General features: G+C 51.6%; 2 protein-coding genes across 3 annotated transcripts in view; both read left to right on the top strand.

The window, feature by feature from the left end:
* Positions 1–8,454, top strand: part of LOC122369885 (echinoderm microtubule-associated protein-like 2) — a 32,864-nt gene extending 24,410 nt beyond the window's left edge. For both annotated transcript variants that reach the window (XM_043344992.1, XM_043344991.1), the window contains 11 exons: positions 486–641; positions 1,701–1,850; positions 2,559–2,628; positions 3,522–3,719; positions 3,989–4,223; positions 4,537–4,691; positions 5,029–5,286; positions 6,250–6,498; positions 6,801–6,984; positions 7,242–7,372; positions 7,591–8,454. In XM_043344992.1, the coding sequence (XP_043200927.1) occupies positions 486–641; positions 1,701–1,850; positions 2,559–2,628; positions 3,522–3,719; positions 3,989–4,223; positions 4,537–4,691; positions 5,029–5,286; positions 6,250–6,498; positions 6,801–6,984; positions 7,242–7,372; positions 7,591–7,716 (1,912 nt within the window). In that variant the 3' untranslated portion in view covers positions 7,717–8,454. The remainder of the gene's footprint in view (positions 1–485; positions 642–1,700; positions 1,851–2,558; positions 2,629–3,521; positions 3,720–3,988; positions 4,224–4,536; positions 4,692–5,028; positions 5,287–6,249; positions 6,499–6,800; positions 6,985–7,241; positions 7,373–7,590) is intronic.
* A 5,468-nt stretch (positions 8,455–13,922) lies between these two features.
* On the top strand, positions 13,923–16,388 carry LOC122369886 (nascent polypeptide-associated complex subunit alpha, muscle-specific form-like). The gene is made up of 3 exons (XM_043344993.1): positions 13,923–14,172; positions 14,456–14,986; positions 15,638–16,388. The coding sequence occupies exons 1-3, from the start codon at positions 14,107–14,109 to the stop codon at positions 16,280–16,282; spliced, it is 1,242 nt and encodes a 413-aa protein (XP_043200928.1). The 5' UTR covers positions 13,923–14,106; the 3' UTR covers positions 16,283–16,388.
* The last annotated feature ends 151 nt before the right edge of the window (positions 16,389–16,539 follow it).

Genomic DNA, 16,539 nt, shown 5'->3' with positions numbered 1-16,539 from the left:
ATCGACCCATGCAGTCCCACCGCCACGCCGCTGCCCTCATTGTCTCGACACCGTCCGCTGGCCGGGCCCATTCCCCCATTGTCTGAGCTGTGGCGTGATGCGCTTGGTAGCGTGACGTTCCTCGAAAACATGCGTCAGGCAGTGAGGAAGGTCAAAGTGATCACACTTCTGCAGATGATACAAATAACACTTGGAGTCATGCTATATGCTGAGTTGGAATTTGTTCAATGGATGATTATTGATACCGTTATTCACAGTTTTTACCACATGTAGGTATTATCTTAATTCAAATCTTCGCTTTACACTCAAGTCTCAAATGGGTGTTTTACCTTCACGTCTCACTCCGTTTACCATTTACCGTTATATTCCATTTTCCCGTTATGATCGTAAATCGTAATCACTACCCAAATATAGTAACGACATTCACATTTACCTTGTATTTCTAATGAGATGTTACTCATGAGCCGTTACCGTTCTGTCGCCAGCACGAGGGACATGTCGTACAACGCCGAGGACGGCGTGCTGAAGATCTTTCTGAAGGGTCGCCCGGTGAACCTGTACGCGCCTTCTGACGTCATGGAGGAGTACGATCTCAACGCGGTGCTGCCGGCGCCGGAGAAACAGCTGGCTCTCCAGTGGGCGTATCCTTTGGTGCCGAAAACCGGGACGGGAACGGCGCGCTGAAAGAAGTTAATTTTCTTTTACAATTAAAGATCGATCCAATCTAAATCTTAAACCAATGTTCCATTGACATGTCAGCGAGTAATTAAGGGCACCTGATAAGTAACGATTGAACAGCAGATAAGTGACATTTTATTTAGGTATGCTCGCTTGGGGCGGCAAATAACAAAGAAATGCCAGACGCATTGGAGCATTAGTAAGTGAGGGCCAAAAGGAGCTGAACAATAGACGTGAGTTTTCCCGAATGGCGTTGTCATAACCAAGGTGACGACGTTTTGTTCCATTCTGTTCGTTTTAAATGGTGCGTCATGGAAGGATTCCGATCATAATCGTTTCAGCGACTAAAGGCTCGACGGGCTAGCTCACCTACATAGCTGTGCGTAATGTCACATCGGGCATGACATCACCCGACGTAACGATAATGCATGAGACATCGTTTATAACCACAGTATAACGTTAGTGGCGTGCCTTGGTTAGCAGAACGGATGCTCCCTTCACATCACCGATCTGGATTAGCTATAACCTCGAGCCGGACCTTGGACAATCTCCATATTGACACGCTTCAGAGGCGGGCCTGCTTCACGGCGTCCGTGAGGCGTCTCTGCACGCGCCACGGCGTCCCGGCGCGAGCCCGCGCACCACCGGAAGTGCCCACTTCCGGTCACGGTCGGCCGGTTCCCAGGGCGGAGGTAGCCGCCGGCGGTGGACGGCGCGGTGGAGTGAGACTCGCTCCTGTGGACGGGGAAGTGGAATTGAACGTTTACCGAACGGTGCTGGGTGGTTGCGTAGAGAACAGGAAACGATTTCCGTGCTGTGGAGCGAATTATTTCGGGCCTTGGGTGGTCCTCAAAGCTTTGATGTCTTTGCGATTTATGTACTTATTCGAATGGCTACGACGCTTTTCATAACTGTCAGTTGCGACTGTGTGTTACGTTTATTTATTCGCGATTCAATCGCGAAAATTCGGCGCCTCCACACTCCACCTTGCGGTATTTTCCTTGACTGTCGGTGTCTCTCAGTTACGGTTACCGCGGTAAGGACTGCCGCAATAACCTGTACCTGCTGCCCACCGGCGAGATGGTATACTTCGTGGCCGGCGTGGTGGTACTCCATAACGTGGACGACCAGATGCAGCGCCACTACACCGGACACACAGATGACGTCAAATGGTGAGTCGATGGACAAACGCGTCAACTGTGGTATCACATAGCATTGATAACGTGTGCTGGTGTGTTATTCTATTGATTCCCCCTTTGCTGTCGATCGATGTTCATTGTTCGGGCTAAAAAAGTGAAAAACTGTCGACCAAATTCGTTTGGATTCAGTGATAACACACCCGTGATTGGGTTAAAGTTTAAGCTACAATCGATGATTTCGATCGATGGCTCGGTAATAGCATGTTTTTTGTTACTCCCAGCCGTCTAACCAAAAGGACATACTGACCTTCGAAAGCTCGACGAACGGGATCGAAGGTGTTACCGAACTTCGGTGCGTGTTCCGAGTATCGACTGGTTTGTCATTAGCGTGATTAGGGCAGTCACGCAATGGTCTCCTCTGGGTATTTTCGGTCTTTTGTCACTGCACCTGACTGCTAACCCGTCATGTTCGTTGTGTGACTGCTGCACTGTCATTGGTCGCATTTGTGTTTACCAAGAAGCGTGACGGACTGTGTTTGCAATTGTTGCTGCTCGACGCTGTGCAGCTTTCACACTGTTTCTTTGTTTATTGTGCTTGTCCGTGTCTATGCCATGTGGACAGCCCTGGCCGTCCTATGTCAGGTTGTCCGGGAAATGTTGTCTGATCACCTCCCTGCCACCCTGTCCGATTATCTGAAGTGTCTGAACTGTATTGTCTGACTGTGCCTGTGGCCGTTCCAGCCTGGCGATCCATCCTAACCGGACAACCATCGCCACGGGCCAGTGTGCCGGGACCAAGTCCAACGCTCAGGTCAGTGACGGGCACCGGCCGACGGAACGGACATAGGACAGAAGACGCAGGAGATGGAACGGACGAATAGGGAATAGGGAAGAGACGGGGTGGACACAGGACAGAGAACACAGGAGAGATGAAACGGACGGATAGGGCAGAGGGAAGAGCTGGGATGGACGCGTGGAGAAGCCGGACGGCCGAGCAATGAGCGTGGAGATTACATTAGGGCACACTGAAGGCTCACCGGTACTGGATGGAGTGCGGGATGAGATGGAAAAGAAGGTTATACAGTTCATTGAACGATTGGTCTGTTACACGCCTGCTGGACATGAGATCGATAGAAAATACGGTTCTCCACCTGACTGAATTCCTAACGGACGAATTGACACAGCGTGTATTTAGTTTCTGGTGCGGAGGATGGTTTGGTAAGGGTGCGCCATATTCTCTTCAAATAAAAGAGCATTATTGCATTCAAACGGTATCGGTAATTTAAATTACTTCTGACCCGCAATGCATATTTTTCATTTGTAACACTCTCTGTCGTTGACGGTTGCATTTCCAGCACCTTGGGGCTATTTGCATGTGGGTAACCGTAACTTCCATGGACTTGTTGGGCCGTTCTCAGAATATTGCGCGATTTTCCCGCCTGAACTGCGTAGGCAGTGTTCGATCAATAACCATCCATTGTGACTCGATAGTCAGTGGTCGCTAGTGTTTAGCGCGTTCCGCGAACTATCGATTTTACCGGGAACTGGTCATATGAAGCGCATGTGACGTCTGCTACAAAACGAAAGTCTCGACATTAAGAATGTCAGGAAAATATCACTCCGCGCTTCCCCTTTGTCTCTTCACAACCGTTTGTGTGTGATGGCACCCATCAACATCCAAGGCCCCTTCTGTCGTCTCCACAGCCTCAGGTGCACGTATGGGACTCGGCCAGTCTGAACACGCTGCACGTGCTGGGCGAGGGGGAGCTGGACCGCGGCGTCTCGTGCCTGGCGTTCAGTCTAACGGACGGCGGAGCTCAGCTGGCCATTGTGGACGAGGGACAGGACCGCACTCTCTCTGTCTGGGACTGGCAGGAGGAGAGCAAAGTCACAGAGAACAAGGTACGGTACGGTGATAAACCCAAGAATACAAGGCACGAAAGGAAAATGAAAATGAAAGGGAAGGTAAATTACGAGCTGGTAAACTAACAAAGCGGGACATGAAGGCGAGGGGCGAGGAGGAGAACAATGAACATCAAATTATGCATAATTGCAGCTATTTTCATGTCTTCGCCGGGTAGAATAACCAACTTGACCTTGTCTGACCTGATATGACACACTCTAGCCTGACCTTGCTGGACCTGCCGTAACATCCCCCCTCCCTTGCTCAGGCGGCCAATGAGACGGTGGTGGACGTCCAGTGGCACCCGCTGGACAAGGGCGTGCTGATGACCTGCGGACGGCAGCACGTCAACTTCTGGCTGCTGGAGGCCGGCTCCCTGCAGCGCCGGCAGGGCGTGTTCGGAGGCCGCGACCGGCCCAAATACGTCACCTGCATGGACTTTACCGACTCTGGAGATCTCATCACGGGCGACTCAGATGGAAGGATTCTGTTCTGGGAGCGAGGTGAGAGGAAGGGAGAGACGGAGAGAAGGGTAAGGAAAATGGATGAGAGGGAGAGGAAGAGAGGGATATGTGGAGGAAGTAAGAGAGTAGGTAGGGAGGGGAAGCAAGATGACGAGGGAGAAGCTAGAGCTAAAGAGGGGTAAATAATGAGAGGAAGGGAACGAGGGAGGAAGGTGCGAAAACGCAAAACGAGAGCCGGAACACCCTGCCATCCAACTGCTCTCTACTCTCTCCACCTCTGCCTCAGCTTCCCAGACCTCCCAACTGCTCCCTCTTTTTCCATCTCTGACCCCGTGTGACCTGCCTCGGCCAGGCGGCACCACGGTGACAAACACGGTGGCCGACGCCCACGAGGGCACCGTGTTCACCCTGTTCGTCGACAAGACGGGCAACGTCGTCTCCGGCGGCAAGGACGGCAAGATCATCGAGTGGGACCGCGAGATGACCCAGACCGGGAACGTGGTAGAGGTGAGGGTCTGATCCGGAGTCCAGCTGGATTGGGTGACCTCCAATAGGCAGAGAGGTCTTGATGTTCATATCGTTACCTGTGGATAGCAACTTATTGAATGTTAGTAATATGCTTATATGCAATTTTAAGCTGCAGAAAAAAATGCGAGCGTCTTGCCGTCAGCAAGCAACCGTCGGTAAATGGAAACATCAAAACTCGATTATCACTCTTAATTTGTCAATTGCTGTGAGCGAATTGCCACCTCGCTGGTTCATAGACATAGTTATGTAGTGTTCTAGCTTTTAAGATGTGACTGACCTCGCAGCATCTGACCCTCGTCCTTAACCTCCACCTCAGCTGCCTGCCGAGTACGGCTCGCCCCGTATGGTGTCTCCGGGCCGCGGCGGCCAGCTGCTGGTCGGTACCACCGGTAACTGCGTGCTGACGGCCGAGTGGGCAGCCGACCCGGAGCCCATCGTCCGCGGTCACACGGACGAGGTGTGGGCAGCCGCCGCCCACCCGGGACGCCCCCAGTTCGCCACCGGCGGCTGGGACGGCAGACTGTTCATGTGGGACCTGGTCACACACGCGCCCGTCTGGACCATGGACTTTGAGGTGAGTGAGGAAAACAAACGGTAGGGGTGGTAACTCTGAGATATTGAATACGGATTTGGTAGTTAGTGGATGTATTTCTGGCATTCGCCTGGCTGTTGCGATCGATTGTAAAATTTCAGGACGATGGCATTTCTTACAGGATCATTCGATAAAGCATTACCACCAAACCCAGGACTTCCCTTTTTCCCGAACCCCACACCTAACCTCCCTTGCCCTGTGCTCCGTTATGTGTACCGAGGAGGGCGTGCAGAGCGCCTCCTTCTCCCCGGACGGCTCCCAGATAACCTCCCCTGCCCCGCCCTCCGTTCTGTGTCCTCAGGAGGGCGTGCAGAGCGCCTCCTTCTCCCCGGACGGCTCCCAGCTAACCGCCCCTGCCCCGTGCTCCGTTCTGTGTCCCCAGGAGGGCGTGCAGAGCGCCTCCTTCTCCCCGGACGGCTCCCAGCTAAACTCCCCTGCCCCGTGCTCCGTTCTGTGTCCCCAGGAGGGCGTGCAGAGCGCCTCCTTCTCCCCGGACGGCTCCCAGCTAAACTCCCCTGCCCCGTGCTCCGTTCTGTGTCCCCAGGAGGGCGTGCAGAGCGCCTCCTTCTCCCCGGACGGCTCCCAGCTAACCGCCCCTGCCCTGTGCTCCGTTCTGTGTCCTCAGGAGGGCGTGCAGAGCGCCTCCTTCTCCCCGGACGGCTCCCAGCTAAACTCCCCTGCCCCGTGCTCCGTTCTGTGTCCCCAGGAGGGCGTGCAGAGCGCCTCCTTCTCCCCGGACGGCTCCCAGCTAACCGCCCCTGCCCCGTGCTCCGTTCTGTGTCCCCAGGAGGGCGTGCAGAGCGCCTCCTTCTCCCCGGACGGCTCCGGCTAACCTCCCTGCCCCGTGCTCCGTTCTGTGCCCCCAGGAGGGCGTGCAGAGCGCCTCCTTCTCCCCGGACGGCTCCCAGCTAACCGCCCCTGCCCTGTGTCCCGCTCTGTCCCCAGGAGGGCGTGCAGAGCGCCTCCTTCTCCCCGGACGGCTCCCAGCTCGCCGTCGGCCTCGTGTCCGGCCGCTGGGACGTGCTGGACGCTGACTCCCACGAGACGGTGTTCTCGCGGACGGACGGCGATGAGCCCATTCAGACACTGCGCTTCTCACCCGACGGAAACATGCTGGCGCTGGGCTCGAGGAACAACACGGTCTACATCTACGAGGCTGGGGACGGCGGGTTCAACCGCGTCGCCAAGTGCACGGTAGGTGAGAGCGGAGAGATGGAGGGGTTAATCTCAGGGATAAGAGTTTGGGTGAGTCTTTTGGTCATCCAGGTGTGTGTAGATCAGAGTGCCATATTTGGATGCTTGTAACGCAATGTTGCGATTTTAAGTGGTTCAGTTTTGATACAAATATTCTCTTCATTTGGATAGCATTACCCACCTAGCTTCTTCTACATTTTACCGTATTTCGCCTAGTCGTTACTAGTCTCAACCGTATTCCATTAGCCATTTCGGTTCTTTTTGGCCCGAAGTCACCGTTAACCCGACTCCTCTCGCCACAGGGCCACTCGAGCTTCATCACACACCTGGACTGGTCGGCTGACTCGACCCTGCTGCGCACCAACTCCGGCGACTACGAGCTGCTGTACTGGACGGCCGCCACCGGCCGCCAGTTCACCCAGGCCTCCGAGCTACGCGACACCGAGTGGGCCAGCCACACCTGCACGCTGGCCTTCAACTCCGTCGGTAGGTGGCAGCACCGTCAGCTGACCCCGGTGAAGGCTTTAAAGTGAAGTGACATGCGTACAAGGGGCTGATGTTGTTAAGGAGATGCATAGGTTCTAATTTTCTTGGCCTTGCGGGTACATTATGATCTACCCTGAAGTTCTCTGCCTCGAAGGGCGGAAGAGTCATGCCTCCTGACAGGTCCCACTCTGTTAGGAAAGCGCATTAGTAGTGCCTGAGCTCTCTGGGTTCTCACCTGCTTCCCGGTCGTCTGGCAGGTATTTACCCGGAGGACGCGGACGGCACAGACGTCAACACGTGCTGTCGCTCCAACGACAGCTCCCTGATGGCAGCGGGAGACGACTGGGGGCGCGTCAAACTGTTCCCCTACCCCGCCAACCAGGCCAAGGTAAGGTGGACGGGAGGTGTCTGGTGGATGGGGGTGTCCTCCGCTGTTCCAGCTGGTCAGAATACGGTAGCTCATCGGTTTCTTCCTTCGCCGTTCTGCCTCTAGTGCCTCGTGATTTTTGTAAAAAGGTGTATGTTATTATGTCTGTAATCGTATAATGCGCCACGTACTAATTTAGGAAGTTGATGTCATACTCATAACTCTTCGTCCTTTTTCAGACCACGAACCACTCGTACCAGGGTCACAGCAGTCACGTGACCCATGTGGAGTTTTTCGCCGAGGACGATCGGCTGCTGTCCACGGGCGGCCGCGACATGGCTGTCCTCCAGTGGGCCGTCGAGTAAACGCTAGTTCGCCCATCCGCCGCCGCAGCGCTGACGGCGCGTCACTCGCTGTACCGGTCATTCCTTTGCGATATGTGTTTTTGATGTGGCAGAAATGGTACAGGTTATACAGCCTATGCGAGTCTCTTCTGAAACGCTATACAGATTTTTGTCCTCGCTATTGTCAATCAGCTTAGAGAGCAATGTGACATCAAATGTTTCCTGTTAGGTAATGCACGCTGTCACAAACACTTATTATTTCAGGTTTCAGGCCGTTGGTGTCGCCCAATGCTAGTAACAACAGCACATCAATGTTGCTCTGCCTGTAACTCTGTATCGTCTTAACGAAATTATTTCTGCAAATCGCGTGTCAATCTTACTGCGGTGTTTTAAAGCTAATCAATTTGTGCATCACGTAGAAGCGGTCAATTATTGATGTCGCACTTTAATATTTTCTTGTATTTGTTGTTCGTGGCTATCACTAGCTAAGTGCTTACGACCTTACTTACTAGTATACGAGTATGTTCAACGATAATACGAGGCGGATTATACACCGGAGTCGAAGAGAAGAGCGGTGTAATGCTATCTGAGAGTAAATGTCACGCGCACATTTCCGTGACGTTTAATGACGCGTAGAAAAGAGGCAGTAACTCCTGTAGATGAGCTATGCCACGAACGATACTTTGTGATGTCTTTTCATGTTTGTCAGCCGCATGTCTTGCTCGGAGTTTATTTTGTAATAAAGGCTTACGCTAATAAGCTGTGTTTGCCTGGTGAAGCGTGAATGTATGATACTTATTTGCGAGTGAATTCAAGTTGTGTTGCGTTTAAAACGACGTCCAGTGCAAACAGTATGAGAAGTTTTACGTGGGAGTAAATGATTTTCACAACCTAGGACCATTTAAACCCTATGTAATACATGATATTCAAATGCTTCACTTGCTTCCCGATCTGGTTTCACTTGAAACTTGAAACCCCGATCTGGTTTCGATAGTCCTGGCCGCCGCTACCACCGGTTCATGCCGCGCTTTCAGTGACTTGGTGACATTCTATGGCAGTGGGCGGACAGCCATAAGCCCCCGCATTCCATGTCATAAGCCAGCATACGCTTGTGGTTCGAAACTGACAAGCTGGCTCAACCTGAAATGGATCATTTAGATTCGATGGCCTCTTTGAGCTCATTTACTTTATTCATCATTTGTGCATTGGATGAGTGTGGGCATCTGCTCTGGCTTCATTTCTAAATTCTAGTTTAAAATGATTGAAATGCCTTTGACAGCTTGCGAAGATGTAATATCGCTTTGATATTATTTTCCCATGTATTCTGGAGGCATTGTGCTTGCTGATAATTTTCATGTTTCGTAGAAAGGCAAACTCGTCAAAGGGGGCATGTCGGCGTAGAATTTACAGCGTGCCAGGGCCGTGAACATACCCATAGAAGTGACATCCAATAGGTGCACTTCTCTGCTAGTGTCTGCCGGATGGTAGCGATCGGCGGGCTTCTCGTGAAACTTCCTTTGATCGATAAGGTAGAAGGGTTAATATCGTGATTAATGGTTAATTGCTCCACATAGTCATTAGACAAGCCACTTTATTGGACTTTGTATTTCCAGTAATAACACAGGTCGGTGTTTGGATCGGTCATTTGCAGGGCCACAGTCGGCAGCAGATTCGTCGGTTGTGATCGCACAGATCGTAGCATTTCGGACACGGCGGGTAGATGGTCTCGAACGGCACAAGCACCCTCACCCTCTTAATTTCGAAACACTTCTTATCCACCTTGAGACAAGAGCACGAGTAACTGCCGAGGGTTTCGATCAGGCAGCAGTTGCGCTTCTTGACGAGTTTACAGGGAGTGCGAACGAATCGCACTGCCACTGCGATACGAGCTCGGGACGGCAGGAAGAGGGCACCCCTTCTTGGAGCTGCCGAGGGCTTGCTAGGAGCTGGGGCAGCCCTGGCGGAAACACCGGCAGTTTTATTTTGAGATACAGAAGAGTCGATTGGAGCTGCAGCAGCGTGTGTTTGATACGCATGGTATAATTTTCCGATGCATGGTTTTTGACAATGTTTCTTTTTGACCGGCTGGTGAGCGGGAGGCGGACCTTGCTTGTGTACAATGCCGCCTGGGATTGTCATAATGATTATCCCTCCATCCAATGAAGACGTCGGACTGGTCTTGTTCACATCGATGGCCTTGTCGGATTTCTGATCCGGCACGGTTACCTTAGGAGCCTGGAAGAAAGACAAAACACGTTATGCCTGAAGTAGAAATGCGGCAAAAAGAGCCTTTACTGAACATTGAATATATTTGCAATTAGGTATCGACTTCTAATGTGATTTTAATTTTTCCAAATTGTATAACGATTACTGAATACCTACGATATCACAAATTAAGAGGGTCCAGCATGTAGTGCCGCATCAAACCATCGACGCCCACGTAAAAATCGCACGACCCTGACCCTGTTCCCTGTTGTCGATGCCAAACTCGACCACCCCCGCTTACTTTGGATGACGTCACGTCCCCTAAGGTCGCCACCGGGCTCAGCAACAGCGCCTGAGTCACCAGCACAGCCCAGCAGGCCATCCTGCCCACCATCGTTGGGATCGGCGGAGTCGGTCAGACCGCTCTCGGCAGTGGTCACACCAGGAACGGCCTGTGATGGTCCGCTGATGGTCCGCGCTGATGGTCCACTGATGGTCGGCGGTGGTCGGCCGGTCCGCTGACCGCGCCTCTGGCCAACAGAGTGGTACCACGGCACTGGCCGTCACCCGAACTCGACTTTTTGGCTGCGTGTCTAACTCTGGATTGACAGCGAGATGTGTCGCAATGAATGTCAGTGACCGTCGCTGCCCCGCAGGGCCTCCTGACATTCATGGTGCTGTCCGAACCGAGAGCAGCCACTTTACAAGGTTAAAGGACCTTTTCAACCCGACTGTGTGTTTTTTTTTTTTTACTGTTTGAGTTAATGTTTTATAAGGTTATTTCGGGAAGGCGCTGAACAAAATGTCTGCGATGGTGGCTGGTGTGTCACTTGGGAAGAGTCACTGAGGTCTGGTCTTTACTCGTCTCTCGTCGTTTTCCATTTTAGCAGGTCTAAAGATCGAAATGTTGTCTGCTAGAGTGAGACTGACGCTGAATTAAGAAGTGCTCACTTGACTGGCTTCATTGACTCACATAGCATCTCAAAAAGTGCCATAATTTCCTGCTTCTCATCATAGCACATTCCTCTCCAGTGTTACGTTTTAGCTCCATAGGAAGGAGAGGGTACCTTATGGTGTAGCCATGTTGCAGCTTTACCAATGTCCCGCGTTCGAGCAGATATAGAAAACTTAGATTGGGGGGTCTGCTGAGGATTAAATGCGTTGTCAACAATGCGGTTACATTGGAAAAGTCCGCAGTTTCTCTACAATCCGGTGGCTTGTAAACAGTTGGACATTCCGGCCACAAAGAGGACAAAAAAAAAGAAACTGAACAGAAAGGCTGGCAACCTGACCTGACGTAGGAGAGAAAATAAACGGCGCCCCCATATAGCCTCAGATTACATGCGACATGTGTATGTGTACGCCTGCATTCATATTTCAGGAGAATGTATCCTGAATTATACTCCTGGATAATCAATAAAGCAAATAAAAAACAGTCGCCGTGACACTCTTCTCACTCGGTCAATTGACGTTTGGGAACCATCATAGCTTACACGTAAACTCTTTAATTTACGAGTTACGGCGCGGCATCAGTAAAATGCACACAGTTCGTCAGCCACATGACTTGTATCCCCTGCCGCACCAGTTTATGTGACTATAATGGCACGTCTATAACACGTGCTTCCGAAGCTGGTGGTGCGTGGTGCGCACATGGTCGTTATGTAGACGGGTAGCTGCATTAGCGTCATTCACCATGTTTTCTCACCGATGCGAATTTTCACACGAGGGTCAGTATTGAGATGTCTGTCTGTACATTGTGCACTTGCAGCATACTTATAGGAAAGTGATTATTTTGTGATATGCAGCCATTTCTTTCCAATGAATGCCACTAAGAATGACACTTGGGAAATATGTAGTAATGGGACTTATAAGCAGAGTTGGCCTACGTTACGTTATTTTGAAGTTTTCGGTAACCCGTAGCTGTCAGTACCGTTTCGTAGCGTAATTGGGATGTTTCGGTAGCGTATTACGGAAAATAATAGAATAACGTAGGAGGAACTACGAAATGGATTCCGTAGCAATTACATGTCAGCTGTATTTGCATAAGCATAAGGTACATAATTTTTTTCAGTTTACTCATATCGTCACCAGACCTCCGGCCGTTTAAACGGATGTGAGACGCCTGCTATATGAATACCACTGAGTCTTTCTTACGGCCGGACCGACACCAGAGATTTCCCACTGGGGAGTCCCATGGAATTCCCTGTCGGAAGTCCAGCGCATCTAGCGAGTAGCGCGTAGGCACCGCCGCACCGACGATGCTGCAAAGCCGGCGATCATTGTGCGCAGTATTTGGCTTACTAGAGACTAACCGTTTCCACTGGGTAGTGGATGATGACATATTGCATAACGTAGTACGATAAAATAATTTGCTGCGTTAATTAACAAATACCGTAATTCAGTAACGTAGCAATATATAACGTATCGTAATTCGTTCGGTATCGTAGTTTTGGCCAAAAAAGCAAACGTAGCGTAACGTAGTGCATAACGTAGCGTAGCGCAGGCCAACTCTGCTTATAAGCCTTTATAAGACCTTATAGGTTGAAGGTTGAAAGTCAAAGGTTGAAAATGATGCGGTCGCGGCCCTCACGCAGAGCTTTCCCTGTTGTAGCTCGAAAGCAAATTGAAGCGATGTGTTGAGGTCATCGTTGAAACCTGAACGGAAACTGCTTACACTAAGCATTATTTCATACTTCTAACTCTACATTCTACATGCAAACAAATAACAATATGCTTAAGTATACAGCTAAATGGTTGGTTTAAGTTCATTATATGGTGTCTACATGAATGTGTTATTCACATGCTCCTCGTTACCGACTTACCTACCGTAGAAAAACGAGCAAATCAAAATCAAACAAGTTGTGTCTTTTAAACTAAAACATTAGCGTATTAGCTTAGCATTGCAATTAGCTATATGAACATTGAACAGTCAGAAAAACGGCGTCTCCGTTAGATCCCGCTCAACATGAAGCCGTTTACGTAAGAAGCAGTACTGCTTTGACAGACCGGCCAGACCCGTCGATTGAAAATGCCGACGGCAAATCTGTTCGGCGCCAGTGGCTGCGTGTCAGGAACGAGCATATCTATGTGGGCGGGAACATCGTTAAAGGTCAACGGCGCTCATTTTCACCTTGGCTGTCATCATGGTTCATTCCAAATGAAGAAAAAATATTTTCTTTTTAAAGAACGTGTACTTAAATCTTCCTCTGGCCAAATGGGTTTAACGTGGGGCTGCAAGGTCAATGGATTAATTAAGGTGACTCCGACTCCGACTTCGACTCTGACTTCAAAAATCGACTCAGACTCCGACGCCGACTCGAGACCAGACTGTGGACATAGCTCTGAAGTTCATATAATGAAACTAACTAAATGTTGGAGATCTTTTTATCTTGCCAGGAGCGATCCTTTGAACGTTCCAAGGTCTTGCATTGCAAGTAAACACTTTTTAAATAGCATGCAAAACAGGTTTTGACGCAGCAGCCCTCTTCAGCTTTTTTCGACGAAAACGCTCGTCCAAAACAGGGGTATGTCTTCCGCTTCAACAAAATCCGATTTTGAAAGGTGAACGCAGAACGAGCGAAATATCGTCAAGCAAACAGGCGTAGGGCATGATTTTGAGCTATGCAATGTTAACTTTCAGTGACTCCAACTCCGACTCCGACTCCGGGCAAAGCTGTCGACTCCTGGTTTAACGTGCAAAAAAAGTGCTATGATAAAGTTAATAGCATGTAGCCTAAGTGCATATTACGTTTCTGTTATTCTCCCTTTATTTTCCCGTCATGAAAAGTGACAACTGATAAACTTCACCCCTGGCTTGTTTGCCCCAAGTTTGTACCCGACACCAAAACCAAGCCGCGATGTTCGCAGTTCGCTTCCTTTCTCTGAACCCTGCCACCGGCCGACCCGGATCGCCGTTTCCGACGTCCGTGTGCGCCGCGCTGCACGATCCGCGCTCCGTCCCACGTGGGCTCTGCCGTAAAGGTCAGCAGCTCAGAGGTCGGTCGGCCGAGCGGCGGCGGGGTGGGCGACTGTCAGAGGCGCGGGGTCGCGGTCAGCAGCAGGGACGGCGTGGGTGGCCAGCGGGCAGGGCGGGGGGCTGCTGTCACGGCCTGAGCCGGAGGTCGCTGACAGGTCCGCCGCGCTCCGTCACGACGGGCCGCAGTGAGCGGTGCGCTCCGGCTGCCGGCGCCGCGGCGACACCCTCCGATGGCGCCCCTCCTGCCGCTCCTGGTGGTGCTCGTAGCAACCGGCCTGCCGGCCACACTCGGGCAGGTGAGCTCTGGGTCTTCAGGGTTAGCGGTCTGGTGTGGTTTAAGAGCTGTAAAAAGCTCTGATCGTAATTCAAAGGGCGGGTTTACTGCGATTTTTGAGTATCGGCTGTTGCGTGGTTCTGACTTCCGGGGTCGACGTCTCATTTGCGTACCTACCTGTGTCTGATTTGATCAGTTACCTGTGGCTAAAGTTTCGAAGACAAGCTGATGTTTGTATCCAGGATGAAAACGTGCGCTACTTTGCGATGTTCTCACCTCGCTCACCGCTCCCTCCTCCACTGCAGGGTGAGGTGGTGAGCAGAACCACCAGTCGGGACGTGACGCGCTCCCAGACCAGCACCTCGCAGAGCTCGGAGACCCGCCAGATCACCTCGGGCGCGTTCCACAACACGACCAACACCAGCCGGTCGACGGCCTCGGTCAGCAATGGCCAGGAGCAGCAGCGCGCCGCCTCGTCCACCACCGACGGCGGGTTCGCCTACCTCGGCCGCACCGACACCCAGCTCAAAGACGACAACCGCACCGGGCCCAGCGGCACGTCGCGGATACAGTCGGCGCAGCGCACCCGCGAGAACCGCCTGAGCGTCAGCGAGCCGGACGGCGGCACCGCGCTCCAGGTCAGCCAGCTGCGCACGGACCGTGATGAGAATGTGACGCTCACGGGCACGGACGACCGGACCGGCACGGAGAGCACGCGCAGCTTGGTGAACTCGGCCACCGTGACGGCAGGGGATGGCGGTACCGTCAGCAGGGAGAACGTGGCCGTGTCGCGCAGCGTCAACGGCTCCGAGCCCTGGTCCAACGGAACCACAACGGTGAGCGGGATGGATGGTGGCGGTCTAGGCATATCACACGATAGAAAGATGGTAAAGTATGATAGAAATGACCGTACTCTTGCTTTTCTTAGTTAAATGACCATAATTTTCTTTTCTTAGTTCTCTTATTCAATTCAACAATTCTACCTTTACGTTCTTACATTTTATCGGCTGATCTGTATCATTCAACTATTTCGTTGTGTATGCATTAGGTGTAATTGTTGTGCAAATGGCTGTTTCAGTTAAAAGTAAAAAATGTTCATAAATGGTGCTAGATATCTGTATCATATTGATTTATGATTCAGTTATGCAGAAAAAGCAGCATTATGCATATCTCATCATTGTCTCGCTTTTCGCATTTTTTTCCAAATTGATAAGCCAACTATAGAGGTACCAATCATCCGACAATCAACATAAAACACGCTGTGACGATAAATGAATCATCCGACATCAAACTCATTGTTGCGATAAATCTGTCTCGCATTTGGATAGTCCTTCATAGATCAGCCAGCTCTTAATCAACATACTTATCAGCCTTCAGGTCTATCTATCGGAACAGCGATCAATACGAGCAATGTTCCCCTATCCCCCCCCCCCCCCACGGACAGGTCTGTACGTGGGCAGTGCACTGACGTTCTGACGTTTTGACAGGCGGTGCGGGGAGCGGACGCCATCGGCTCCGCGCTGGACCAGGAGATCCGCACGAATATAACGCCTTCTCCCTCTCCCCCGCCTTCGCCATCACCTTCTCCCTCTCCCTCTCCCTCTCCCTCTCCCTCTCCCTCTCCCTCTCCCTCTCCACTGCCACCGTCGCCTACCCCTCCAACGGGAGCGACCTCCCAGGAGACGTCCCCCTCCCTGGGCTTCCAGGACATAGAAGTGGTAACTACCCCACCGCCACCCAAAACCACACCACCTACCCGGAGACCCGAGCCTGTGGCTGTCACAACGACCAAACCAGCCTCGGACCAGTCTCTAGACAACACATGGTTGATTCCGCAGGCGTCTGTACCAAAGACCACGCCTCCCCCTACACCAAAACCCACTCAGCCCCCGACTCCTAAACCCGCCTCCCCAGCCCCATATCCGAGCGGGGGCGTTCAGTCAGTGATCGCCTCCAACCAGTGCGAGCCGTGTATGATCCCCTGCGTGGGACCGCTAGCGACAGGCTGCTGCTGGATGAGCCTGGACTACTGTTTTGAGAAGGGCTACACGCCGGACCGACTGCCCGACTGCGAGAGATGCTGGCAAAACGATCGTGCTAATGATAGGCGGTGGGCGTATTTCTCGGGGTAGAAATAAGAACAGAGACTGTCAGATTATACTATCGAACAGTTATGGTCATCAGATTTATGCTGAATATTTGTTGTTTTTGATTGAGCAATAAACCGCACAACATATCGCTTTTTGCATTACTTGACACCACTTTGAACGTTGACCATGCATTTTGCAGAGAAAAACTTCATGAGTGCGATGCAATGAGGGAAATGCCTATCATTTCCAACGGCTATAGGTTGTAACTGATATTGATCAATAATGAACAAACTATAAAC

This window comes from Amphibalanus amphitrite, unplaced genomic scaffold, assembly GCF_019059575.1.
Source record: "Amphibalanus amphitrite isolate SeventyFive unplaced genomic scaffold, NRLGWU_Aamphi_draft 001082F_arrow, whole genome shotgun sequence".
NCBI classification, from domain to species: domain Eukaryota; kingdom Metazoa; phylum Arthropoda; class Thecostraca; order Balanomorpha; family Balanidae; genus Amphibalanus; species Amphibalanus amphitrite.
The sequence above is the reverse complement of the archived record's forward strand: the minus strand, read 5'-3'. Positions and strand labels throughout refer to the sequence as shown.

Bases quoted from the DNA above. Each gene is read 5' to 3' on its own strand.
- LOC122369886 (XM_043344993.1), top strand. From the start codon at position 14,107: ATGGCGCCCCTCCTGCCGCTCCTGGTGGTGCTCGTAGCAACCGGCCTG. The intron at 14,173-14,455 runs GTGAGCTCTGGG...CCTCCACTGCAG, and splicing joins TGCCGGCCACACTCGGGCAG to GGTGAGGTGGTGAGCAGAAC. The intron at 14,987-15,637 runs GTGAGCGGGATG...ACGTTTTGACAG, and splicing joins GGTCCAACGGAACCACAACG to GCGGTGCGGGGAGCGGACGC.